Raw genomic sequence first — 26,927 nt, forward strand, 5'->3', positions numbered from 1 at the left:
CAAAAATGTGCTTGGAAACACCACAGCGGAGCAGTGCTCACGCTGAATGGCAGGAATTGTGCTACTGACTATTTAAACTGAGCTGTGTAACTTTTTATATGTTAGGTTGACTATTTTATGTTGCTAATGAACAGGCTGCGATGTCAAGTTTGCAATGCTGGGATATGTTGTGAATGCGCGTGAGGCGCCAGTGTGATCGAACAGAGGAAACCTAAAATACTGTTTTTGGTCATCATACAGACAATAAGAGTAGGACATCGTTCAAAACTGCACAGCGTTTACTTACATTGTGCAATTGTAAAAAATAGAAATCAAGATGTGCTTTCTGTCGTCTGGGTTTCCTTTCCGTGAACTTGTTTGAGGAGCGGCGCGACTCACAAAAATTAACTAAACTCTGCATTACACTGTCGCACAGTTTTTTCTTTCTTTTTGTTAATTTGTTAATTATTTAAGTCAAATATATTTCACGTATTTAATCCTTTTATATAGGCCTATAGACTATGATTTTATGAATTATGATTTTATAGACTATGATTTTATAGACTATCCATTTTCCTTAAATCTTCCTGGCGACCCATTTTTTTAAGTCTCGGGTGGGTCACGAACCCAGGGTTTGAAAACCTGTGTTCTAAGGTAATAAAAACATAACGGTTCATTATGTAAGGTCTTTATACACCACTGAAAACATAGTTATGTATATTATATTGCATTTCTGTCAATAGATCCTCATAAATACCACACACTTCACCTTTAACAGTAACAACCCTGAGTTGTTGAAAAATGCACAGTCCGGCAACAATTGCAGTATCAGAGCCGAGACCAATACTGATTTTTGGATCAGTGAATCCCTAAAGAAAATGAATGTAAACACAGTTGATTATGTCCTATGTTAAGTAAACATAAACAGTTTGGAGGGGGGGGGTGAATATGTAGCAATATATTGGATCTGTGCATTAGTTCTTAAAGTGACAGCAGCCTAATATACTGTACCTGCTGAAAAAGTAACTTGATTTACTTGTATCACGGTCATATCGCCCATAAACATTTTAGTATTTAGTAAGCTTTTGTATATTCCTTAAGCCTAGTTCAGACTGCACGATTTTCAAACTCGTTGGATCACTGTTCTTTTCACACTGCATGACTATCTTGGGTAGCATTCAGTCACTGCTGTGTTCACACTGCACGATGGATCGGCGACAGGGGGTTTCACACTGCATTACTGTACAAGAGGAAAAATCGCCAACAGCTCTGTCCCGTCCGCGAACTACGTTTCACAACAAAGCACACACGAGAAGTGAGAAGGAAACAACGCGAGATCACACGTTCATCAGACCGGAGTTCCCGTGCGAGACTGGAATTGTTATTAAAAATATAGACTGGAGTTCAGAAACTTACTATCCAAATTGTCTGTGAGCTGATTTGCAGCAAAAAGGATAAAAAGAAAAAAAGATTATGGTGGAGGAAATGGTTGGGGAGACACAGGGAGCAATGATAGTGTTCTGCAAAGAGAGTTGGAGGTACATAAATAGTTTTACAATGTACTACTGTCATGCAAATGTTTGTGCTTTGTTTCTGTTTGACATAATTGTAAATATATCTATTAAAATACTGATATTATGGTCTATAACTCCTCCCTGTACCTCCCGCGGTCCTGTATCTTGCTCTCTCATTGGCTGTAGGTCATCGCCAATGTATTTTTTAGTCAGAACACATTTCACACAGCAGGAGTTTGAATCGCTGACAGGTCCAGATATTTAGCATGCCAAATATCTCCCGGCCGTCAGCGACTCATCGGCAGGTCTCTCTGATCGCTTCTTTGATAATTCACACTGCATGATTGTCACTCACGTACACGAGCACCGATTTGCCTATGATTTCGGGCATTTGTCAGCAATTTCACAAAAACTTGTCGGCAAGTCAAAATCGGGGCTAAAATCGGGCAGTCTGAATTAGGCATTAGCTGAGCATAATCAGCTAGAGCTGGGAAAATGGTTTCGGAAAAAGAAGTCATTTGAAGTGAACTTTAAGTGTTCAGTCCTCCAGTAGGTAACATTGAGGAGAATTCATGTTCATTATTTCATTAACCATCTTCTTCTTTCCTTTTGTTTTACTGCACATACCCAAAGTGTTTTGACAGGCCTGTCTATCATCAGAGATCAGAGACCTGCTGTGAACTGCTCTACAGGCAGATTTTCTTTTTTGGGGGGGGGGGGGGGGGGGTTAGTTAGTTTGTTCCCATAAAAATCATGATTGGCTCTCATTAAGATCCTTCACATCTCACGGTGTGACATGTTCACTTTGTCAGATAAACCTTTAAAGGCTTTCTTCACCTATTACTCTTAGGAAATCCCACATCAAAGACGATCATACTAAAATGTCAGATTTCCAACTAGGAATCCAAGAACATCAAACAAACGACAGAAATGAAGACTGAAAACTGCAAGCTAAGGATGATTGCGCTTCTTGCTTAATTGAATGCACTATATCCAGCAGGTGTTGGTTTCTGCAGGTGTCATCAATAATGAATCGTTGCTGTGGAAAGTGTGTGTTTTATATACATATGCACACACTCTCACACACACAGTGAAAGCAGAGAGCAGATTGTCAGTGAGGCTACAGTGTACTGACAGAGATTTCACAGTTAGAGCTGTTTTCTATCACTGACCGCCTCTGAACACCCAAAACAGATGGAGGCTGGCAAACACTCATCAGGAAGCTTCTGGACACCAGTGAGGGAGAGTTACTCTCTACCTCTATGAGAGTGCCCATTTCTCTCTCTCTCTCCCTCCCTGTATACTGTATGTAGAGGCCTGCTGTGAGACATGGAATATAGTCCTTATGAGGGAGTCAAATAATCATTAACTCAACAGATTTGTTTAAACCACACTAATTTATTTAGAAACAAAACAAGTGACTATTCAACCTATTAATTCATCAACACTTGATTTATTCAGGAATTCATTCATTTTGTGTTGCTCAGAGACTATTCTACATTGGCTTCACTTGGAAGTATTTTTGTTGGCAATGTTGTGTCTAAAATATAAATGTAATTAGGCTCATTATTTAAAGGGGTATTTGCAGCTGGCAAGATGGGCTTTTAATAAAACTTGGCTGTCTATGCAGTAGAAAATTTGAAATCTGTGTTACATGACTAGAGAAAAGGGCTGTGGCACGTTCCCTGTTGCCAAAAACGTCAACATCCATAATGAGCTTTTGATTTTTGTCTTCTCTCTGCCGATCCGACTCTCTGTTGGGCGGAAATACAAAAATTTGGAGTTTTATCTGTAAGCCCTGGAGCTCTCAAAAGCAGTGTTAATTTTGACAGAAAATTTTGATTTAGTTTTAGTCAAGAATATTGAGTGATTTTGTCTTTTTCTTTTTTGTTTGATTAACATTAATGACAGACAGCAGAAGGTTTATTAGACTGCTGTCACTTTACGGTAAAATGCCCGGATCCAGTACACTGATGCACATCCGATAGTCTCCCAACCGTTTACGTTTACATTAAAAAAATAATCTATGAAAATTGACAAATTATGTGCCAACGAAATAAACACTTCTCAGAAAATCCATTAACTTCTTATTTGTTGAACTTTTGCATAAAAGCAAATCATAAACTCTTGCTTGTGATATTTATTCATTATTTTTCAAATCTGGAATACTTGAATGCTAGTTACACAGATAACTGTGCTTCTGTGAATTCCGGATGGCTGCCAGCGGCGCTGCTTAAGCACTAGAGGATTATCGCAGCACCAACTCGATAGGTTGAGATAATATATAAAAAAAGTCACGTAGTGACATAGGCTGAGTCTAGAGTATAATAGACAGACTAGCTCAGCATTCAGTCTCGGTATGCCTTTCTCGTGCATTCTGAGTGACAAATAAATCTGACGGAATTCACAGATCCACAGTTACCTATGTGACTAGCGTTCGGTTTCATTCCTCCAGACCGTTAGAGACTGGGCTTTAGCATTAGTGGATAACTCCTAACAACATAGTCATGAGGAATGCCACTCACAAGGTTTCTCCTGAAAAACTGCGGAACTGACAGTATGAGGGGTAGCAACATTGAGCTTGTTTGAAGCGGGCAAAAGTACATGGAGAAGCCCAAGTAGAGTTGCACAGATATCCGCCATAGAGACACCCTCTGAAAGCAACCCAAGATGTAGACATAGCCCTAGTGGAATTACAAGAGATACCTTCTGGCAGAGGATTTTGGGCTTTCTTGTATGCCATAGTGATAACCTCCACAATCCAATTCAAAAATATCTGCTTTGATACTGCAGCCCCTTTCTGGGCACCAACATAACAAACAAAAAGCTGATACGTGAGCCTAAGGCGAATGGTAGCAGCCACATAGCGCCTCAGGGCTCACACAGGACACAAAAGGTGATCCCTTGCCTGATCTGACTGTGATGCTGACTGAAAAGCGCCAAATTGATTGACTGATTTATAAACTGAGGAAGCAGAACTTTAGGTAGAAAAGATGGATTTGGTAGCATATCAAATATACATGTAACATATACCTTCAATGTGGAAGCTGCTTTGCCCAAATCCAAAAGATTCCTGAGATAGAGCATCCTGCCCCAACATCCTGGATGTCTCTGTTCTTCCAAACCGCAAGCAACAGTGAGTGATCACTTCCGTTGCAAAAAGATCCACTTCTGCTGCTCCGAACTGCTGCCATATCCTATTCACCACATCCGGGTGAAGCCCCCATTCCCCTGGGTGCAGAAGATCCCTTTAAGAAAGTGCATCCAATACCTTATTGCTTGACCCCGGAAGGTGAACTGTCATCAACAATGCTAGTCCAGGAAGAGACCAAGTATCTTGTGCGTGAGATGCAGGGACTTGAGCAACTTTGTGCCACCTTGATGGTTCAGGTGAAAAACGAGGTGTTGTAGGACAGAATGAGGACATGCCTGCCAGAACTAACAAGAAATACTGCAGGGCTAGGAAAACCACACGCAATTCCAGGAAATTGATGTGGTCCCTGGACCGAGCTGGATACCAACGGCTACAAACACCCCTGTGATTCCACATTGCTCCCCCATCAGAGGAGGGAAGCATCGTTCATGACCACCTCTTGACAAGAAGGAATGACCCTTTGGGGAACACCTGACATCAGAAACTCCAAGCGATTCCACTGTGTCAATGTTTCAGCCAGAAACAAGCAAGGAGCTGTAGAATACTGTCCACTCAGGCATGTGATAGGGTGGCAGACATTGCATGGGAGTCCAGGGTCATTCCATTGTACGTAATTGTTTGCACTGGACTCAGACAACTCTTTGCCTCGTTTATTGCAAGACTTAGCATATGCTCCAAAAACAGTCTGGTGTCATGGACAGTTTGTTGTCTTGTGGGGGGTACACAGCAGCCAGTCCTCTAAATAAGGCAGCATTTGCATACCTCTGGACCCTCAGCGGATATAGAACTGCAGTCATGCACCATGTAAAGACACGAGGGGCCAGAGACAGGCCGAACTGCAGGACCTTGAATTAATAGGCCTGGTTCTTATAACTGAATCAAAGAAACTTTCTAATGAGGAACAATCTGAACATGAAAAGAAGCATCTTTCAAAATTGATGCTTGTAAACGAATCTTCCTTCCTTACAGACCAAAGAATGTTGGCTGCATGTAACATCTGGAAGGGGAGAGTTGTCAGGAACATGTTTTGATGTCTCAAATCTCGAACTGGACAAAAACTACTGTCTTTTAATAGAACGAGGAAGTAAGTTAAATAAAAAACATTCCTTTGAACGTGGGGGTGCACCCTTTCTATAGCTCCCTTCTGTAGCAGAGAACACATTTCCTGAGAAAGAGCCTCTGAATTAACTGGATCCCCTATTACTGTAGGGACATTCCTTGAAACTTTGGGGGCCGGTGGCAAAACAGAAGCATGCCCCTTGCTCACTGTAGTCCAAACCCAAGGATCTACTTCCATCTCTCTCCAGTATTGCAGGTGTAGTCTCAAAAAACAATCGACAACCGGCCCAATCACTACAAGCTTTGTGGGTGTAACTTTTAATGGAAGTGTGGGGGGGTAGCTGCACCCATGACAACTGCCGCTGATGAGGCCGAAAACCTCTAGTGTCCTCAGCAGCACCGGGTCTGTGTAAACACTGAGGCTGTGATTGGTTGACAGAGAATCATCACTTGCGCATGCTTTTTCAGCTGTTTTTCCTTGCAGCCTGCAGCCTTGGCTCAAACAAAGTGTTGCTTCTTCTAGTGACAACAGCCACATGCTGAGAAACAAGAACAAGATCTGCTGTATGTCGTCCATTGTTGTTTACTGTATTGCTTTCTTCTTCGATGATCGCTACACCACGCCTATCATAAGCGTACTGTTGGCAGTGGAAACGCAAGCCGGATCAGGATTTATGGTCCCGAAATGGTACTGTACCGCATCGCGCCGCACCACACCGTTCGGTGGAAACGAGCCATTAGATATGCAAAGTTACAAAGCTCAAAGTCTCACACAAAAAAGATTTATTATATCTAAAAGAGAAAGCAGATCCAGGCCTAGCTAAAATGCCTTGATTGAATTCTCCTTCATCGACCTATCTCACTAGATGGAAATATTTGCATAATGCAGCCCAAATGCATACACAAAGCAATAAGGCGTGGCTTCAGTTGTCGTAGTAGTGTCGTCACGCCATGTCGTGAGATGCCGTGTGTTTCCATGCGAGAACAAAAGCAGCACTTTATTTGGCATCCCAAAAGTGGACGCAATTAGGAATCAGAGGTTAAGATTTATTTACAACACTTTTCCAAAACAGTACAACCCAAATGTTTGTGTGTGTCCAGCGTATTTTACAAAGGACAGTTTTCTGAACCTGGGAGAGTACAAGGCGAGCTGTGCACAATGGCTTTTTGTTTTTTTGTTTTTTAAATGGGGTAATTCCAACTTTTCATAGGGCAATCTGGTGCTTCTGAATCAGATCCTGTAAGTATGTTTTATTATTTGTTAAAGTGTTTGCTATTGACTGATCGAATGCTGATTACAAACATAGTATCCTCAGTTCTCTGCTTATAACTTGTGGTGAAAAGATGATAGATATAGATGCACTGTGTTTTGTTTCACATTGCTTCAAGCAGAGCTGAAGCAGCACGCTTTCATGCTATGCCTATTGAGCTTTCATGCTGGCACCTTTTGTCACGTTCAGCTGAACCGCGTCTTGTATACTGCAAATACAGACGTGTTCCGATCGATCGGCTTGGTTATATGCTTTTCAGAATCTGATTCGAACTGATATGGTAAAACTGATGACATTGAATCTGAAGCTTGTGTTTATGGTAAGGGACGTTATATGTACGCCACACACTTGAGGTGTTCAGCCAATCACAATGCACTGGGTCACCTGGCCAATCAGAGCACACTAAGCATCTTGGAAGGAGGAGTTTTGTAGAAATTGACACGATTTAGAAAGACGGGGCATCGAGGAGCTACAATAATGTACAGTATGCGAAAAAATTATTTTTTGAACATCACAGCATGTTAACATATTCTATTACACCCAATACACAAAATAATGATCTTTGAAAATAGCATTTTATGGCCCCTTTAAGAACATCCTGTCACAGCTTGCAAGGATGATAATTCGCTGCTCTAGTAAGCTGCACTTGACAGCGTGGAAATCGATTGAAGAACAACCTTGGTCAAGCGAGAAAGCAAAGGAGACTGAATGCTGAGCTAGTGTGTCTATTATACTCGGGGCTCAACCTATGTCACCATGTGACTTTCTCTGGTATAGTATCACGATCTATCGAGCTGCCGCTGCGGTAATCCACTAGTGCTTAAGCACCGCCTCTGGCGATCAGGAGGACTGAAACAGAATCAGTATTCTTAAATATATATGAAAAATAATTGAATTGTACATCCAGTATATGCCCATAATATGGTCAATTCAAGCAACAAGTACTCCTGGTTTTCTTGGTTGACCCTCTGTGCAGCTGATTTGAAATACAAAAGCAAAGCGGTCTCATCAAATATTCTCTGAGACAGTCTCATTTGGCTTTTGACTGGACCAGAGATTGTCTGAAGTATTGCATCATGTTTGATGATGATCTTTCATCAGCATTATCTTTAAAGCTTTAGCTGTCAGCAAAACCACGCCGATCTCATTGATGCAACAAAGCAGAACCCTTCAATCAAACAACAAAACACAAAAACCCTCTGAATCCATTACATCAAAGCAGAATTTTCCACAGCTCTTTAGCCTGACCATGCATAATTGTCCAGTGCAGCCCACAAGTTTGACAGCCTGATGTGGTTTTGCTTGACAGGTTTGAGGACCCTGTTGAATGCAGGTCTGTAGTGTCAGTGACAGCATGTCTGAAAGGAGCATCTCTCCTCATGAACAGATCCTTTTATTTATATAACCTAATAATATTCATCATGTCTAATGGACATGACTAATTTGGAATGTTCCAGGAAGTGAAGTGTGCAAATAGGAACTAATAGCCACTTAAACAGAAGCCTTTATGATGTGAAATCTATTCATTTCTCTCCTCATTAGATAAATTAGATGTATACGGTCCACTGAACAGGAGAGTGCTCCGGGTCTATGTTTGTACATATAAAAATAAAGAATGTAGGAGAGAGAATGGAACTGCTTTTGGTTGATGCAGTTCTCATATCGGCATGCCAATAATTAAGGGACCCCCCGAGAACAAAAATAAATAATAAATGCCCTTCAATTAATTGCTAAACATTCTGTGGGATTAATGATTCTTAATGTTGTTTATCTTGTTTAGATGTTTAATTTTTTATTTACTTGTTTGTACTTTTCATCAGTGAAACCTTTGTAGACAGGAAGGTAGACTTGTTTTTTGACTTATGTAGACAGGTAGATATGAGTGGGTTGGGGGATGGAGAGGAGTTGGAATTGGGACTTGACCCAGGTCTGACCCGAATATGGGTCCCCATGAGCCAACAGTTCTTGTATGTTGTAACTAACACCGCCCACTTTTTTTTTTTTTTGTTGCAGTTTTTCTTAAACTTGAGTTATGAACTATGTTACTTTTGTGCTAAACATGAATAACGCACAAGCGGGTAAGTTTAACATTTAATACAAATTTTATTAGTTCACTCAAAGATTTAAAAAAAATTGTCATAATTTATGCACCCTCATGTTATTCCAAACCTATGAGACTTTCATTCTTCTTTGAAACACAAATTAAGATTTTCAATAAAATCTTAATTTGTGATTTCGTTTAAAGCAGCACTAGGTAGTTTTTGCTCTCGGGGTCCCCCTACAGTTGGGAAACAGTATTGTCCTCTACTACTGTCGTAAACTGTCATTCTACATCAGTGGATGCATCGCACCTGCATTTGTTAACATGACAACTATGATAGCCCTGAACACTGCGGGAGGAGTTCACCTGTCTATGGAGTTCACATGCAGGTGTTCTGCTTGCGTCGCGTGTGAAATGTCTTCATCCCAGGTACAGTGGCATATGTTTCAGCATGTCATATGAATATAATTTCATGGGTTTTATTTTTTTCAAACGCCAAATGATCGCGATGCTCACGTTTACAAGCCAGCGTCATTATAGTAGCCTAGTCTATTTTTTCCCGTTTTACAGAATCTATATGATACTTCAATTCAATGTTTGAGTGGTAGGTAATCACCATATATCGTCAATATTATAATATCAAGTTACCATAGATGAATCTGCAAATTTGAAAAATCGATTTGCATTATAGCTTGAGGCAAGACAAATAAACCAATATCACAGACATGTTAGGTATCCTAAAATATGATTTTGTACGTCTTATCATATGTATTTACTTGCAAGAATGTAGCCCCTCCTCCTTCAGCTCACGCCAACGAGCAAACGCTGGCCCAATGTTGATCCTCGTCCTGCCTTTAATCTGATCACTTTCTCGTTTCCTCTTTTTGCTTTCCTCTGACAAAACCTTTGCTTTCTTATTTTTCTGTGCTGCTTCGGCCATGACTATAACATTCGGCAAACAAATAATAGTTTGGCTTGCACGTCCGAATTTAAGGAAGTGGGGGTGGTGGTGGAAGTGACGTATATGCCGTAAAGCAGTCGAATTTTGTAGTTCTTTTTTTTCTCGGGTTACTACCCGAAACCCGAAGTTTAAAAGTACGATTAAAAACGATACAGACCCCGTCAGGCTATGGCAGACGTGTCATTCAACCTATTGTAAGTCGATGTATCATCACAAGAGGTTTGAAAATATATTATAAAGGTTGAAAAGTTACCTAGTGCTGCTTTAAGATTTCGTTTAATTTAAAGTCCCCCTATAGTCAATCATTTTACCCCTTAAAACTATTTAACTACATATTTAAAAAAAAAATCTTCTTAAAATATCTTGAATATAACTTTTCACCCTTGCTTCATTTAGTATACGCGGAACCATGAATATGCAAATTAGCCCCACCTCCACTCACTTACATCAGCTGAGAGATACACTCATTCAACTTTACTCAGGTGTACCAAAGTCCCTTTATAGTCTTTGGGTAAATGCTGCTCAATGGCAAGTGAAAAAAAGCTGGTGTAATTCAGCCATATACATATGTTTCTAAAAATCTGTATCCTTAGAAACACTTTGAACAACTTTGAACGTCAGTGGAGAAAGGCATATAGTTCATCATAACATTGTAATATACTGTACATCAAATACATAATTCACCGGCTATATTGTTAAATGTATCTGCATTTTCAAATCAACAGAAAAATATACCGGGATAACCTGGCTTCTCTTGAGACTCCCCTGCTTCAGAGCAGTCATAGTTAATGATTTGCTAAAGCTCGCCCGCACGTTGACGTGATTGGTTACAAGGTAGTTTGAACGTAATAAACACCAGCGATTTCAAACCCCGTTTATGAGACGGTCTTTGGTTCGCTGCAGTTTTAAGGAGAAAATACTCAGCAATGGTGTCGACTTATGAATTTGCACATGGTTTGTCTTAGAGCATATTAAAAACACCATATAGACATAAACAACATTAAAAACTTGATTTTCGCCACAGGGGGTCTGTAAAGTGTCATGCAAACACATTTGAGTATCCACATGAACCCATGAGGTTTGTTCTTGCTCGTCAAGCAAGTACGGTTAAGCTTCTGTGTACCATATTCTATCAACTTTATGTACGTGTCTTTAACAAGGTTTATATGAGAATAAAACCCTAAATCGAAAATTTGTAGCATCAAAGTTTTGTGTAAAGGTATTTTCAATGGAGGAACAGGAATCTATCAGGTTCTTTATTTTTGTTTTGAATACAAACAAAAGTCTTTTAGGTTTGGTAAGTGTGCTGCTCTTGAATCTTTTAATACATGCTGAGCAGGGTTGGTACCGCTCTGAAAGTCTTAACGCAATTTTAACACTGATAAGATGTCTGGAGAGGTGTCATCCAGAACCGTATCCATGCCAAATGGACTTCTGATCTTTACAATCCATTCATCAGTTATTCCAGAACTGATCCTCCATCACAGGGGTGTCCAATCCTGGAGGAGCCAACATTCTGCAGACATTGCAACGTCCTAGCTCCAACACACCTGCCTGAACGTTTCTGTTAACCTTGATTAACTGATTCAGGGGTGTTATTTAAAGTTGGAGCTGAACTTTGCTCAAAAGTGGCTCTGCTGGAGAAGGATTGGACATCCCTGCTCCATCATATAAAGTGTGCTGAAAGAATGGCGTGTTTGCTTGAAGAAATTATTCTGTCTTGCTCTCGTCACTGAGCGTTTCCATTTCAGTCTACTCGGAATAGTTCTCTAATCGTTCCCTGGGGATGTTTGCAGTGGCACTTAGCAGTCCACATTTGACAGCAGAATGAGTAATGGTCCAGTTATCCAGACATCATTAATGTTTTAATAATTTTCATAGACAGATAAGTACATTACACACATGAGCTCCCAGGGTGCAGTCTGAATGTTTCATCTGAATTGTACCCAAAATTCTGATGACTAGTCTGTTATTTATTGCTCCCTCTTTATTTTTCCTTCTTTCTTTCTGGCTCTCTATTTTCTCACTATTTTCAGGTCGGAGCCGGAAACAGGACCGTTGTCTGCGGGAAGACTTATACCCTCTGGTGGAGTCCGAGCCCTGTCCGTGTGAGGAGTTTGTTTCTCAGCCGTATGGCAACTGGTCATCTTGTATCCTGTCTGAGACCCCGGCGCAAGGATCCCTCCAGATTTGGAGGGGTCGGCGAGAGGCGCGTGACTGTGGTCAGGGATTGCGTTATCGCGCTGTGGCCTGTCTGGACCATGAAGCCCAACTGGTTAGCCCGGACCTCTGTAGCGAATCAGGTTCGTCTACTTGTTTCTATCTTCTTTTCCTCTCTTTCTCTCTTTTAGTAAATTGCTAAGTAATTCGTCTCTGGTGGAAAGGCGAGCAGTCATTAGTCAAATAGGAAGCTGTGGGGTGCCCTGAACTGTCAGTGTAAATTAGACGAGGTCTCAGCATCGGCACCAAGTGTTTCTGCTAACATTGTTAGTGTGATGGTGAATGGCAGGGGCTCGGCCGCTCTGATTGCTCAACATGCTCTTTTGCAGGTCTGGTGGAAGAGGTCTGCCACATGCCCTGCCCTCTAGACTGCAAGCTGAGCGACTGGTCGCAATGGTCGGCCTGCAGTGTCTCCTGCGGCAGCGGGCTGAAAATCAGGTCCAAATGGCTTCGGGAGAAGCCGTTTAACGGCGGGCGGCCATGCCCCAAACTAGACCTGAAGAATCAGGTGAGATGTGCGGTCCCAATAGGGAAACTTGTCTCTCTGTGGGCTTCCACCACCATATGGTTGATCGTCAGTGAGAAGAAAGTAATGAGAATCATTAGGGCCTATGATCGCAGGCATCATGATTCAGATAATCGCTCATGTAAACTGTTTCATTTAGTGTCTTTTACGCATCCGTTTTTATTGAACGGCTGAAATATCCCCAACAGAATATATTTAAGCCGCCTAGAGATACATTTTGCATTTTCAGCACAGTTTAACATTCAACTCATTACCATTTCACCGGTTAATGCATGCCTCTTCATTAAGTGCAGTTTACCGAACGTACTTCAGCCTCGAAGCTAAATTATGAACAAACACAATCTCCTCGTCCTTTAAATAGTTCCTCTCTCGCAGGAGACAGCACAAAGGTGCTAACAAGTGTCTGTGTAAATACTCTTCCTGATTGCCGTAGATTTGTTCTCTTCGCAGAAAAACATGCTCATTAGCGCAGGCTGTCTTTCCGTGACCTCTCCTCTCCTCCCTCCTGCTAGTTTGGACAGTTTGTACAAGTGTTCTGTTAAACGCTACTGCTTGAGCATGTGCAACTCTGCCAGCTTCTCATTTCAATCTTTATCTTGCCAAAGCACGCATATGGGTCACATATTGTTCATTCTTGATGTCAATGATAGAAATGCTTATTTGGTCATTCGTCATGTGCTTTATGCATAAGGCAATTGTTTGAGTCTCCTGAATTAGATGTCACAGCATCTGCAAAAACAAAGAAAAGCATAAAGGTACATTCATCTATGAGTACATTTGCGACAGCTTGCTCCCAGATGGGTCGCGCTTTAAAGGGAAATTATATTATAAATGTGCTGTGTGTGCTGGAGTAGGCTGTAGAGGACACACTGGTTTCTAGAGGTCAGTATGCAGATGAGTCAGTGTGCGTGAAAAATATTCAAATGCATTCTTTTGCGGCTGTGTGTACAGATGGTTAAGTGCCTACTAACAACTTTTATGGACCCACTGTTTAAAGGGACTCAAAATATCCCTCTGCTAAAAGCAGAGTTTGCCTTGGCTAATGCCCCCTCCAATCTTTTGGGGAGATGAACTCTCAATGTTAACATTTTGCAAACAGCCGCTCTGTGGACTTGGCAGACAGGCTCTGCAGCTGGCCGTTTTTGAAGCAGCCCCCTCTGCGAAGGTGCGGAGATGGAGATTTGTTTATAAGCGCAGTAAGAAAGTCACCACCAAAGCCACAGTGGATTGATGTGTGTGAAAATCCACTCGAAGGATGTCCTTTCATAGCTCGGAAGACTTAATGGAGTTGTCAGAAGGGTTTGATGGGAAATGTTGAAGTTCATATTGAAATCTCTCAATTTTGAATGCAGACTTTGGTATCTTGGCATATCTGAGCACATTTACTGGTTAGTCTGATTCTGAAATGTTTTTTCTTTACAATTTTATGCATTTGGCGGACACTTTTATCCAAAGTGACGCTGCATTCAAGATAGCAGTTTATAAGTTCATGCATTCCTTGGGAATCGAACCCATGACCTTGGTGTTGCAGCACAAATCTCCATTTATCTGAATTGTGATGCACCAAAATGAAAATGTTCTTTTTTCATTGTTGCTGGAATTTTTTTTTTTTTTTTTTTTTTGGTTGCACTTTCGTATCTGGATTGCAAGTGCAGTGCAAGTGTCCCAACAACTGCATACATTATCTTTTTTGCAGTCATATCATCCATTACTCAGCATTTACATTAAATCTAATTAAACTGGAGTTGTTTAATTTGGTGTTTTTATCCTTGTCAATTATTCTGTTATCAATTCTTAACACAGCAATTTATTTTCAGATCATTGTCCATCTCTAGTCGTGAGATTTTTGGCTAGAAATTTTTTACGGCATTTTGTGCATCCCTAAATCTGATCCCTGGTGTAGGACATTAATTGACAAACTTTTTGATGCCTGTGGTAATCACATTTTGTGCATGATATTTTAAAGACAAAAAATTGATAAATGTTAACATTTATTATAATTTTATTTGTTATAAATTTTATTTGTGTAGGCCTATTCTTTTTTCTAAGCTTTTCCACAGACATCCTAGCACCTGGGATTTTTCTCTAAGGGCCGAAGAGTAATGCAGGAAGTGTAAGAAAAGTAGAGTGAATGTCTTTGTGTTGAAATTACTGGTCCTGGAATAATCGAAAAACCTTAATAGTGGAGTTTATGAATCGGAGCAGTGCGCTCAAATCATTCACAGTGTAATTCAAGACTAGCAAACATTTTCCTAAAAAATCAGGTTGTGTGCTATCAACACTTGAATTGACATTTCAATATTGTGACATCAAATGCATTCTTTTGCCGCTGATCAGACCACGTCTGGGCTTTGATGTTATTTTCTCTTTAAAGTAAATTGTTTGGAGCAGGACTAGGTAAGGAAACTTTGTTAACATGCCACGTTCCTTGTGAGCTTTAGCTTGTTATGTGTCTTTGATAATCTGTCTCTGGCTGTCTGGCCTCTACCTTTAACAAGCAATCCTCACTTTCCCCAGTGTGGCTTTCTGCTGTGAGTCAAAGAGCAGGGCAGAGCTCTGCATTCATTCATTATTTAGAGTTTCAGGTATTACAGACTCTGAGAGGCCTGTCACAATCACTAGATTGTTCCAGCTCCCTCTCGGACTAGTAAACAGCTGACCGTGTTCAGGACCAGAGCTGTCTTTCCACCACTTATCTATTGATTGGCTGTCTAAGACACTCACCCTATATGGACACAACCTGGGTGTAGGGCTGTAGTGCTCACTGTCCGTCGCTCAAAGCTGTTAGTGAGCACCTAGTCTCACGTATCCAGACATTCAGACTGTCTGCAGAAAGTCTGGACTGTCCAATCACAGTTTGTTTTGTGTTTATGTTTAGGGGTGTGAAAATGTGAAGTAGATGTCCCTACAATAACGTGTAAAACTCTTGGATGTATTTTAAAGAGTGTATGCCATGAACTTCACCTAATTTTGAAAAATAATTTAGTTGAGAGAGGATTTAATTTAGTTTGGCATCATGATGGTTTAGTGTAGTGGATTAGGATGCCGTTAAAGAAAAACCTGTAAAAAAACCAGAAAAAATTTATCGAATCAACTTCGAAAACTGAAGTATTTCCAATTTTGTGTGCCTTACGCATCAGACGTTCAGTCAATGGTCCATGGGCGTGGCGTCTGAGACTAATGAGCACCCAACGCTTTAGTTTTACCTCCTTTTCCTTTCGCATTGCTGTGAGGAGAACTTATTTAAGTAGTGGAACAGCTTATCCCGCGTCAAACAAGGACATGTAGCGTTCTGTCTCATTATGCCGATAAATGCTGATGATTTTGAGCGTCTTTGCCCTGTGATTGTCTGCAGTCAGCTGCGCTGATGGGAGATGGGATGATGCGTGACCTTCTCCAGATGTTTCCTTTTGCACCGTTCCCCACAGTGAGTCACTCAACAGAGATGAGATTGATATTCTTATCTCGCCTACTCTTGCTGTACAGATGATCAGCCGCTGTGACGGAAAGGAGAGGAGGTTGTGTGAGAAGGGATGTCATCCATTCACTGTGTCTTACTACTGATCTTAAATTTGAACTGTGTGGGAACTGACCAGATGCTCCTGATTCTGCATGACCACTTTAGACAATTGTGTTATAAGGATGTCATCATGTACTTACTCTCATGTCATTGAGCACAAAAAGAGTTATCTAGCAAAATGTTCAGGCTGCTCTTTTCCATGTAATGAAAGTAGATGGACTTTTGAACATAAGCTCCAAAAATTTATGGGAAGATAAATAGATAAATAAATATCATAAGTTATATGAGCAAAATCACACGAGTAGCCGTGCTGATATACAGCCAAATCGCATGGCTACTCATGTGATATTGCTCATTTTCAGCACTTTCACGTTTTATTCTATGACATAAAATACATCAGTATTACCCCACTCCTGATTTTTTTTAGCTGTTATGCGTCTTGAAAAAGGCGATTGCTAACAAGTGGCTAAATGGGACCACTCATACGTGCACCACTCTATTGTCAGGTTTATTTCAACTTATGATTCTGATTTGATAAAAATACAAGTTTTATAGTGATTAAGTATTCACTTGGTTGTCTCTTGAATTTGTTATAGATTATCAGATGTGACAGGGTCTTGGAATCCTGTTTGAACCCCTTAGCTTAGAGAACCCTTATATTCAAACGCTCTGTTAGGTCAGGCAGCTTTTATTGGCTGCTTTCTTTCTTTTTAAAAATTTTTTGGATGCGTGAACAAGATTCAGGAGCACTTCTGTAACATTCATATTTGCTCCGCTTATAAACAAGTTGATGTACTTCATTTCAATGCAGTGTCAGTATGAACCTCATTTAACTCGCTTGTACTCGTGTGTGAAATGCATGTTTCTGAATTGCTAGTGACATGTAATTTTTTTCTGGCTATTACTTTAATGTGTAGGATTATCATTACTAAGTGTGGCAAATGGTGATATTTCTATCAAATGCAACAGATGCAGCTGTCCTCAGGGCTGGTGCAGTCTCAGCCGCAGTTTGAAGTCTGTTTTACCCGCAGCAGAGGGCTCGGTGCTAGATTCGCTGTGTAAAGAACATTCTTCTTGCCCACCTCCAGAGCTGGGTACCATATGGTAGTCATCATGTGCGCTGAGGCAGACTGTTCTACTGATGAGATGAGCCTGTGTTCACCAGCCTTGCATAATTTAACAACCTCTGTAAATCTGTGCTTAGAAACCAATCTCCCTATAAAGCATTCTGCCTCTCCAACAGCTCCTAAATGAAGCACGTCTTTAGCTCAAAAGTAGACTTTTCGAAACCTTGTTGTCATGATTTTGTATGCTGTGACTGCTCTGTTTTACAAGATTATGTGCACTGCAGCATGTGGAAATATGATGAAAGTCTATTGTTAAACACTCACAGAAACATTATACTTCTCTGCACACTGATATTTATCAAATTACATTGTTATAATTATAATTAGATTTGTTTACAATTCTACCTGTCTGCACTGCAGTGCTTTGTGTCCACATTGAACATATTGAGCTGGTGCTCATGCAAATAATCATCTGTGTTTTTTTCCCCCTTTTTTTCTAACTGACCATAAATGTAAATAATAGTAACATTGAAACTTATATTGAAATTAAGTACTTTTCAGTTATTCAGAGACTGACAATAAAAAAAATTATCCTTTTCCTTTTTAAATATTATAGAACAGTTATGAAATGGCACCTATAGAAATGAGTGTTGTATTACATAAATATGTTTATGCTAAAATATGTATTTTGTTATATAAAAATAAAAAAACTTTTGTTTTATGGACCATGAACTGTACATTTACCAGACATTTATGAAAACCGAGAATTTATACTGTATTTTAATTATATTTATATATGGTCTTTTGAACTTGGGGTAATATATCATGGTTTCCACAAAAATATTAATCAGCACAACTGATTTCAACATTGATGATGATAGTAAATGTTTCTTGAGCACCAAATCAGTATATTAGAATGATTTCTGCAGAATCACATAACAAAAATTTTAATTGTATGATATTTCATTTTGTATGATACACTATATTGTTTTTGGGACGTCTGCCTTTACATACACATGAGCGCATTTGTGGGGTCAGGCACTGATGTTGGGCGAGAAGGCCTGGCCCACAATCTCTACTCTAATTCCTCCCAAAGGTGTTCTATTGGGTTGAGGTCAGGACTCAGGACAGTTCCTCCACACTAAACTCGCTCATCCATGACGTTATGGGCCTTGCTTTGTGCATTGGTGCGCAGTCATTTTGGAACAGGAAGGGGCCATACCCAAACTGTCCAAAATGGGAGCATGAAATTGTAACAAAAACTCCAGAGAACACGTCTCCACTGCTCTAGAGTCCAGTGGCGGCACCACTGCATCCGAAGCTTTGCATTGCACTTGGGGATGTAAGGCTTGAATGCAGCTGCTTGGCCATGGAAACCCATTCCATGAAGCTCTCTACGCACTGTTCTTGAGCTAATCTGAAGGCCACACAAAGTTTGGAAGTCTGTAGCTATTGACTCTGCAGAAAGTTGGCGACTTCTGCGCACAGTGCGCCTCAGCATGCACTGACCCCACTCTGATTTTTTTTTTTTACGTGGCCTAACACTTTGTAGCTGAATTGCGAATTAACTGAGCTCCTGAGAGCAACCGATTCTTTCACAAATGTTTGTAGAAGCAGTCTCCATGCCTAGGTGCTTGATTTTATACACATTTGGCCATGGAAGTGATTGGAACACCTGAATTCAATGATTTGGAGGGGTGTCCCAATACTTTTGGCAATATAGTGTATGTCTTTGTGAGCAAAATAGACTTTCAAAAACTTTCACAAAATTGGACCAACCCCAAACATTTGAAGGGTAGTATAAATAAATAAATAAATGATATTATTTATTTAATGTTATTATATTGAATAAATTATTATATAGCATGTATAATATTATTTGCATAAAATTACTTTACAATAATTTAGTAGACATTTCTTGATGCAGTTTATTTCAAAAATTCAAACTTGTTTTTGTGACTTGTGATCTTTTGACACTATTGAACTTGGTTGAGAGAAAGGAATAAGTCTAGAGTGTATTCTACATATTAGGGAATAAATATGCATAATTTGTCAAGATTAATGATATAAGTATGGTGTACTGCAGAACTTGTTAGACTAATGAAATTTCTCTGTTGTGTGACTGTGGTGAGTTTGTTTGAGTTACAGTTCAGTAAATTCCTCTTCTTGTCATTCCAAATCATATTCAGCATATTGTGTGTTGTGGCCAATTCAGTTCAAATTCATAATCATAAAATGAAAGGAAACCAATTCTTAAATTCAGAATTTTTCCCAACCCTGTTAGAAATAGTCTCGTAAAAAGGGTTGTGTGTAGCACCTCTATGACAAAGCAGTTGTCTGTTGTGGTATTACAGTGACTCTTCAATCTGATGTCTGTTATAGTGAGTCTTCTGGAGTCTGTTTGCTCTTGGTGTGATTCTATAAATCTGTAAGTATGGGGGTTCAAATAAAGGAAGGCTCTTGAGAGTGACCGGTTAAAAGTGTGTGACATTTTCTTTTGTTAACTGGAAACAAGAGTGGCAATAAGCAGACAAAAGCTGCGCTCTCCCACACTGTCGCCTCCATAATTGGTGCAGAGTTCAGCCACTTACAGATGATGATATGTGTCACGATTTTCAAGTGCATTTCGGGCAAAATATGTTGTTGTTTGCCGGTTATGGCCATAACTGCAGTGCTCTGCCCCCATGCTGAAACAATCACAGCTTCCTTTATCGAATACAACAAAATCAATACGTTTTTCATTTAGGCTTTGTGTGTATATCTGACATTTTCAACTGTGGGAAAATGTACTGTATTTGCGCCGAATGGAATGAATGGGCGAAAGAGATGTTATGCTTTGATACTCTGTGTCAAATTGTTGACTTGGAGGTTTGTTTAGCAGAGAGGTCTTTGGAGATTGATGTTTTGATTTGGGCAAAAGCTGCTTCACTTCATTAATGAGTGGCCCACAGCGTTTCTCTGCATCTCTCACACACACTCTTTCAAATGTGTTTGATGCCGGAGGAGCTGTTATTTATCCTGTGAGCTTAAATTGCTCTTAGACTCATTTATAATCAGAGAACATTTCAACAAGAGGCGGCATAAAAGGGTGAAAGATTCCTTGCTTGGAGTGACAATGCTAGCATTAGATTAGCGTCATCAAATCTTTATTTATTTACACACAACCAAGGCAGGTGGAATTTGTTTCTATGATTTTCACACAAGGTAATGTCACCAAGGAGGTTGATAATACCTGTAGAAAGCTATCTGTTTGCATTCCCATTATCTGTGGCATCGGCTGACTCTGGAGCCACAGGAGAATGAAGGCACGTCAATAATGCGCATTTCAAACAACTTTAGTAGTTTAATTGAAGTCTTCTGAAGCAATTTGATCACTTTGTATGATGTACATAGCAAAACTGAAATGGATATTTACTCTTAAAACAAATCAAATTATAGATCAACTCATGTATACAGAGCGCAAAATCAAATGTGGCAGCACAGCAATACAGCAAACCTCACGAGTTCATGATGATAAAGGCCAGATTTACTAACAGTTTGCGTCAGAGCAAACCCTCTTTTGGCGTAAAAAAAAACTACTGTCAAGATTTACTAATGACATGCAGTGAAAAATTAGCACTGAAAAGGCATGGACGGGCATATTTTTGAGGCTGACCTTATTGCATATGTATTTAAGGAGTTTCCCTTTCAGACGCAAATGTTATGGAAGGGGAGTATATAAAGCCGTAACTCTTTTTTAAATTTGGTTAAAAATTATCCAAATTTGACAATTTGAGCAAGTACATAACCTGCCAGTGTTCAGGACGATCTCCTTATCTTAGCCAGATTCACAACGGTAACCTTGTAATAATGTCTTATAATTTAAGTGGCACTGGTTGCTTTCCGTGGGAAATACGAGCTTCCACCATTCTTCTTTGCGTCATTACGTCACATATGTATACATAAAGGAGTCCGGGCTAGAAGGCTATATCGTGTGTGTGGATGTTGCAGGTGGTGGATCGTTTGTTGCCTCTTCTTACAGCAGCTGGAATGTAATTAAACTTGTCTAACGATAAGGATCCACTGGAGGCAAGCTTTAAGAACCCAAGTGCAGTTTATTTACAAAACACAACGTGAACAAAGATACAAGACATTACAGATTCCCCCTCTAAGGTTGGCTCCTGATGGCCAAAAAACCCACCCCAAACAAACAAAAGTCTAGGAGGGTGGTCTTGGGGGGCGTAATGTTGGTCCAGGCCCATGGACCCTGGCAAGGCAGAGATGGGCCTGGGAGCATGGGTGGACCTGGGCCACGGAGCATGGGTTAACCTGGTAGTTCAGGAAGCCATGGCGGCGCAGGCAGTTTAGGAAGCCATGGCGGTGCAGGAAGTTCAGGGGACCATGGCGGTGCAGGAAGTTCAAGAAGCCATGGTGGTGCAAGAAGTTCAGGGGGCCAGAGAGGCACGGCCTCCATGGTCGTCGCCAGGTACCTACTGCACCCAAAAAAATACAATTATTGGGCTGAGCTGTGGGGTCATGGCCTGGAGCGGATGTTGGACGCTGGTCAGGGGCTGGAGCTATCTCTGGACGCTGGTCAGGGGCTGGAGCCTTCTCTGGACACTGGTCACAGGCTGGAGCCCTCTCTGGACGTGGACAGGAGACGTTGCGGGATTCTGGACGTAGACAGGAGACGTTGCAGGACTCTGGACGTGGACAGGTTCTGTGGGGCTCCTCCACAGTTTCCACAGTAAATGAGGAACCACTCAACAGAAGGGCATGGTCGATATATTGGGTCAGTGAAAGGTGAATTTTTCCCCCTGACAGTCCAAAATGCAAGGGCTCGTTAAACCCATATCAAAAAATGTCCTTAAGGGCAACATCATTAAAACCAACAAGATGACAAAGTTCACAAAACTCCTGAACGTAGTCCTCGATGGCTCGATTACCTTGATGGAGGTTGAGCAGACAAACATCAGCTGGGTTCATTGTTATGTTGGTCTAGCTTTTTGTAACGATAAGGATCCACTGGAGGCAAGCTTTAAGAACCCAAGTGCAGTTTATTTACAAAACACAAAGTGAAATAAACAAAGACTTGACTTGACTTAAACTCACCAACAAACACGAGGGCTTAAATACACAGACTAATGACAAAACAAGAGACACCTGTGAACAATGAAACAATGAACCAATCAGAACATGACAACAGAACACATGAAGGCTGCGTCCGAAATCTGGAAAATGCTGCCTTCGGAGGACACATTTCAAGGCAGGAAGGCACCAAGGCACGTCCGAATCTAATGTTAGCTTCACTTCCTGTCTCCAGAGATACCTTCATCTGATCGATTTTTGAAGGCAGTATATTTGTATCCTTCGCTACCTTTGATATCCCACAATCCTGTGCTTTCCATTCTGTGACAGTTGAGCTGGGAAAAAGAGATGGTGTCCGAAATTTGCGTTTGCTGGTCAGTTTGTGGGTGAATATATGTTTTTTTACCAACATTTTCTACTTCTGATGTCATTTCTAGCAAGAAATTACTACTATGGCCGTTCATGTCGAGTGCGACGAACTGCTTCCCGTTTTGAGCTTCTCTCTTCCAGAAATGACTTATAGGACTCCTGAGAGTCCCTGCGGCCGTTGTCAATTGCTGCACGCCAGTTGGGTCTGTCAATTGCAAGTGCCTCCCAGTTGTCCAGGTTGATGGAGAAGGCCTGAAGATCCCTCTTAATGACATCTTTAAAACGTAGATGGGGGCGACCATGTTTGCGGGGGGCATTTGCCAGCTCGCCATACAGCAAGATTTTTGGGAGGCGGGTGTACTTCATTCGATAGATATGTCCAATCCAACGGAGGTGGCGTTCACGAAGGATGGTGTACAGGTCACTGGAACCAGTTCTCCCAAGTATGACAGAGTTTGGCACATGGTCCTTCCAGCATACACCCAGTATGGAGCGGAGGCAGCGAAAATGGAAGGCGTTGAGGCGATGTTCGTGCCTCCTGTAAGTTGTCCATGTCTCACTTGCATATAGCAAGGTGCTAAGTACACATGCATGATACACACGGACTTTGAGGAGCAATGAGAGGTTCTTGTTGTGCCAGACACGCTTGCTCAATTTTCCAAACACCGATGATGCCCTCCCAATGCGCATGTCAAGCTCTGCGTCAAGGTTATTGTTGTTTGATACTGTGGAACCCAGGTAGGTGAATTTGTCTACCACAGATAGAGGTGTGTTGTTAATGTATACTGTAGGGTTCAGGGTTGCAGGTTGGGCAAGGATAACTGTTTTTTTAAGACTGATCTGCAAACCAAACTCTAGACATGCAGCGGCAAAAGATGAGCAGAGTAGTTGTAGATCTACCTCTGAGTGGGCAACAAAGGCAGCATCATCAGCATAAAGCAGCTCACGTACCAGAACATGGCGTACTTTAGTCTTTGCCCGCAGTCTGGCCAGATTGAACAGCTTTCCTGAGCTGCGGGTGTGTAGCAGGATACCCGAGTCATCAGGGAAGGCACGGCGTAGTAGGGCAGAGAAGAAAATTCCGAAAAGGGTAGGAGCAAGGACACATCCCTGCTTTACTCCACACCTTATCTGGAACTCTTCAGAGCAAGTGCCTTCAGAGTGTACAGTTGCCTTCATGCCCTCATGAAACTCAGTGATCACCTTCAGTAACTTTGGAGGGCAGCCAAGTCTTTGTAGGATGAGGAAAAGTCCAGATCGACTAACGTAGTCAAAAGCCTTGGTCAAGTCTACAAACACCAAGAACAGAGGTTTATGCTGTTCAATACACTTTTCCTGTAGTTGACGAACACAGAACACCATGTCTGCTATGGAGCGGCCAGCACGAAACCCACACTGGCTTTCAGGGAGGATACGGTCAGCAAGGATTTGTAGACGTGGTAGAATAGTGCGAGCAAATATCTTCCCAGCAAGACTGAGCAGAGATATTCCTCTGAAGTTGTTACAGTCTGCACGGTCCCCCTTGTTCTTATAGATGGTGATGATGTTGGCATCTCTAAGGACATCTGGGAGATATCCACTCTTCCAGCACATCACAACCAGATGATGTAGGACAGAGGCAAGAACATCACCGCCTGCCTTATAAGCCTCAGGGGGGAGGCCGTCAGCTCCAGGAGACTTGTTATTTTTTATTGCTTTAATTGCAGATTTGATTTCCTCAATGGTAATATCTGCATCCAGATCAGACATAGGGGGGAGCTCAGGAACAGCCGCGGTTATTGCCAGTGTGTTGGCTGTGACAGGCTGAGCATAGATATTTATAAATATTTGTTTAGTTCTCACCAAAGCTCTCTATTTTGCTGTAGATCATTAAACAGTTACACGGCCTAAGAAGTCTGTCCGAAATTAGTGTTGTGAGGTGCCTTCATGCACAAACGCTGCCTTACAAGCCATTGTATGATAAGGCAGTGAGGCAACGAGTCAGCTGCCTAGGTTTTCGGACTCAGCCGAAAAGGGAGCACATGGCAGGATCACATGACACAAACAAGGGAAAAGCACAAGGCAAACAGGAAACATGACAGTGATTAAACTCAAACAGAAGACATGAAACATGAAACAAAACCAAGACATTAGACATTACAGCTTGTCATTTTGATGGCGTTTTTTTGTAATCCAGAAAGTTTAAAACCACAATCATCGTTGACAACTGGTGCTTTGATAGACAACCCACACATACACCTCAAAACATTAGATTCTTCCGCACTGAGTAGCCGTGCCGATGCACAACCCACTTAAAGAAGGTAACTCTGCAAATAACTGCAATTGCAGGGTTCAAACAGAGATGATGAAAAAGAGGTCAAACATAAAGGTGGGCTAAGTCATTTCTCAAAGACATTGTTGATATTTGAAATCAACCCAAACAAACACACCCCTCTTTTCATTGCTCCGCCTCAAAAGCGCACCCTTCATTCCTAACCGAGTCTCGAACCCCAATCGCTGCATGCAAGATCATTACACACAATTCAAGAGTGGATATCTTACGTTATTATTATTATGCTTCACAAAATAAAAGTGACAATGATGAACGACTGACAAGGAAGAGCAAAAAAAATTACAGTACATGAGGAAATACAAACAAGAGTACAGATAAACAATGACACTCAAAACCAGTGTTCCCTTTCGTTCAGTCACTACGACGTAACGTTAGTGACTAACGAATGGGGGTTTCGCTTAGAAGCCTATCATCTTCGAGCGTAGAGAAAACGCCCAATGGCGTGCCAATGCCATGGGGCATGCGGAATTTGCATACGTAACTCCGCCTCACCGCGTGAGTATATAAGGAAGTACGTGGCAATATCGCATTGTTTCTGCTTTCGGAGCCAAGAGAACCTACCTCTTCACTCATACAGCCTTCTGAGACTCTGTCAGCTTCTTCGAGATGAGCAGCTTTCCAGTCGGTGTTGGTGTAACGGTGCGTTCCAGTGATCGCATACTTCCTGCCTGCTGATCTGCGCAGTGGTCCGTTTGACAGCTGGTGTGTGTTTCCCTGGGCGCTACGGCATCGACTGCGAGGCTTTCCTCTCAGAAAAAGAGCTTGTGCGTGGCACGTCTTTTTCAAGACGGCTCGCCCGTGCACTTCCAGGTGCGATCGATTTCCGCTGCTGTCTATGGGCGCATTCACTGCTCGAGCGTGTTTGGGCTTCAGCACGTTCGGGCAGTGTTTGCGGATGTGTCACGTTTCCATTGCGGGAACGTGACCACCGCGATGTCGCGGTCGAGACTCAATGATCTCCGTGAGGAGAGAGAGTCCCCTCTGCCACACCCCAATCTACCGTACCCGAGTGAGATGGTACTTTGGCTGGTGGCCAGGGTGACCTGAGGGCGGTGCTGTGGTATTAAGAACCCCGACGTTCATTCCTCGGGCCACGCCCCCCTCTTACACATCGCTTCCCGCAAGTGTTGGACTGAATCAACGGCCCCCGTCTCTGACGCCCCGTTCGTTCAGTTCACGCTCCGGATAGCAGTGAGATGTCGATCGCCGCATCCCAAGGTGGGCTGGAGTCCTTTGGGGATGACGATTAGGTTGTGCTCCGCCTCCGGGTGTGTCAGCACTGCCTGATCCGACCTAAAGTTGACAGCCATGTTATCTCGGGCAGCCGCGAGTCTCGCGCTGGTGTGGAACTCCGCCCAGTCGCGGGTGCTCGTGGTTGCACGATTGGTTTTTGGGGGCGGCACCCGACAGCTGTTGGGCCCCGCCCCCAATGCCTTTCGCTCCCGGGGTGTATGAGGAGATCACGCGGTCCCGGAAGTCCCCGTGCTTCCCGCGACCATTTGGTGGCCTCCTCCGCCTTCTCTGCCCTTGATGGGGCCGCGGCCTAGGGTACACTGGGGCCCCCTCTCCCCCATGTTGAACTCTCAGTTGCGCACTACGGTGTCCACAGAGGGCTTTAGCGTGGCGTGGTGTGGCTGTCCTAAGCACCCTCCCAAAGCCTGTGGGCTCGTCTACTTCGGTGGCGTGGTCCTGCAGAGCTACGGGCAGGCCGCCGCCCCTTTGCACATGCACAAGGGTGGAGCCGACCCAGGGCTCTTCATTGAGCTGCGTGCCGCAACTGATCCCGCCCCCGGGCGGTGAAGGTGGCCACACGCTCCCTGGGTCGGGCGATGTCCACAGCTGTGGTC

The 26,927-nt window shown here is 42.1% G+C and overlaps 1 protein-coding gene across 1 annotated transcript in view; it reads left to right on the forward strand.

Annotated features, from left to right (window-relative positions):
* Nucleotides 1-26,927, forward strand: part of thsd7ba (thrombospondin, type I, domain containing 7Ba) — a gene marked incomplete at its 5' end in the record, with an annotated part of 214,769 nt that overhangs the window by 144,073 nt on the left and 43,769 nt on the right. The window contains 2 exons of the mRNA XM_079822385.1: nucleotides 12,016-12,282; nucleotides 12,529-12,707. Of these exons, the coding sequence (XP_079678511.1) occupies nucleotides 12,016-12,282; nucleotides 12,529-12,707 (446 nt within the window). The remainder of the gene's footprint in view (nucleotides 1-12,015; nucleotides 12,283-12,528; nucleotides 12,708-26,927) is intronic.

This window comes from Gobio gobio (assembly GCF_949357685.1).
Source record: "Gobio gobio genome assembly, chromosome: 7".
In the NCBI taxonomy this organism is placed as follows: Eukaryota; Metazoa; Chordata; class Actinopteri; order Cypriniformes; family Gobionidae; genus Gobio; species Gobio gobio.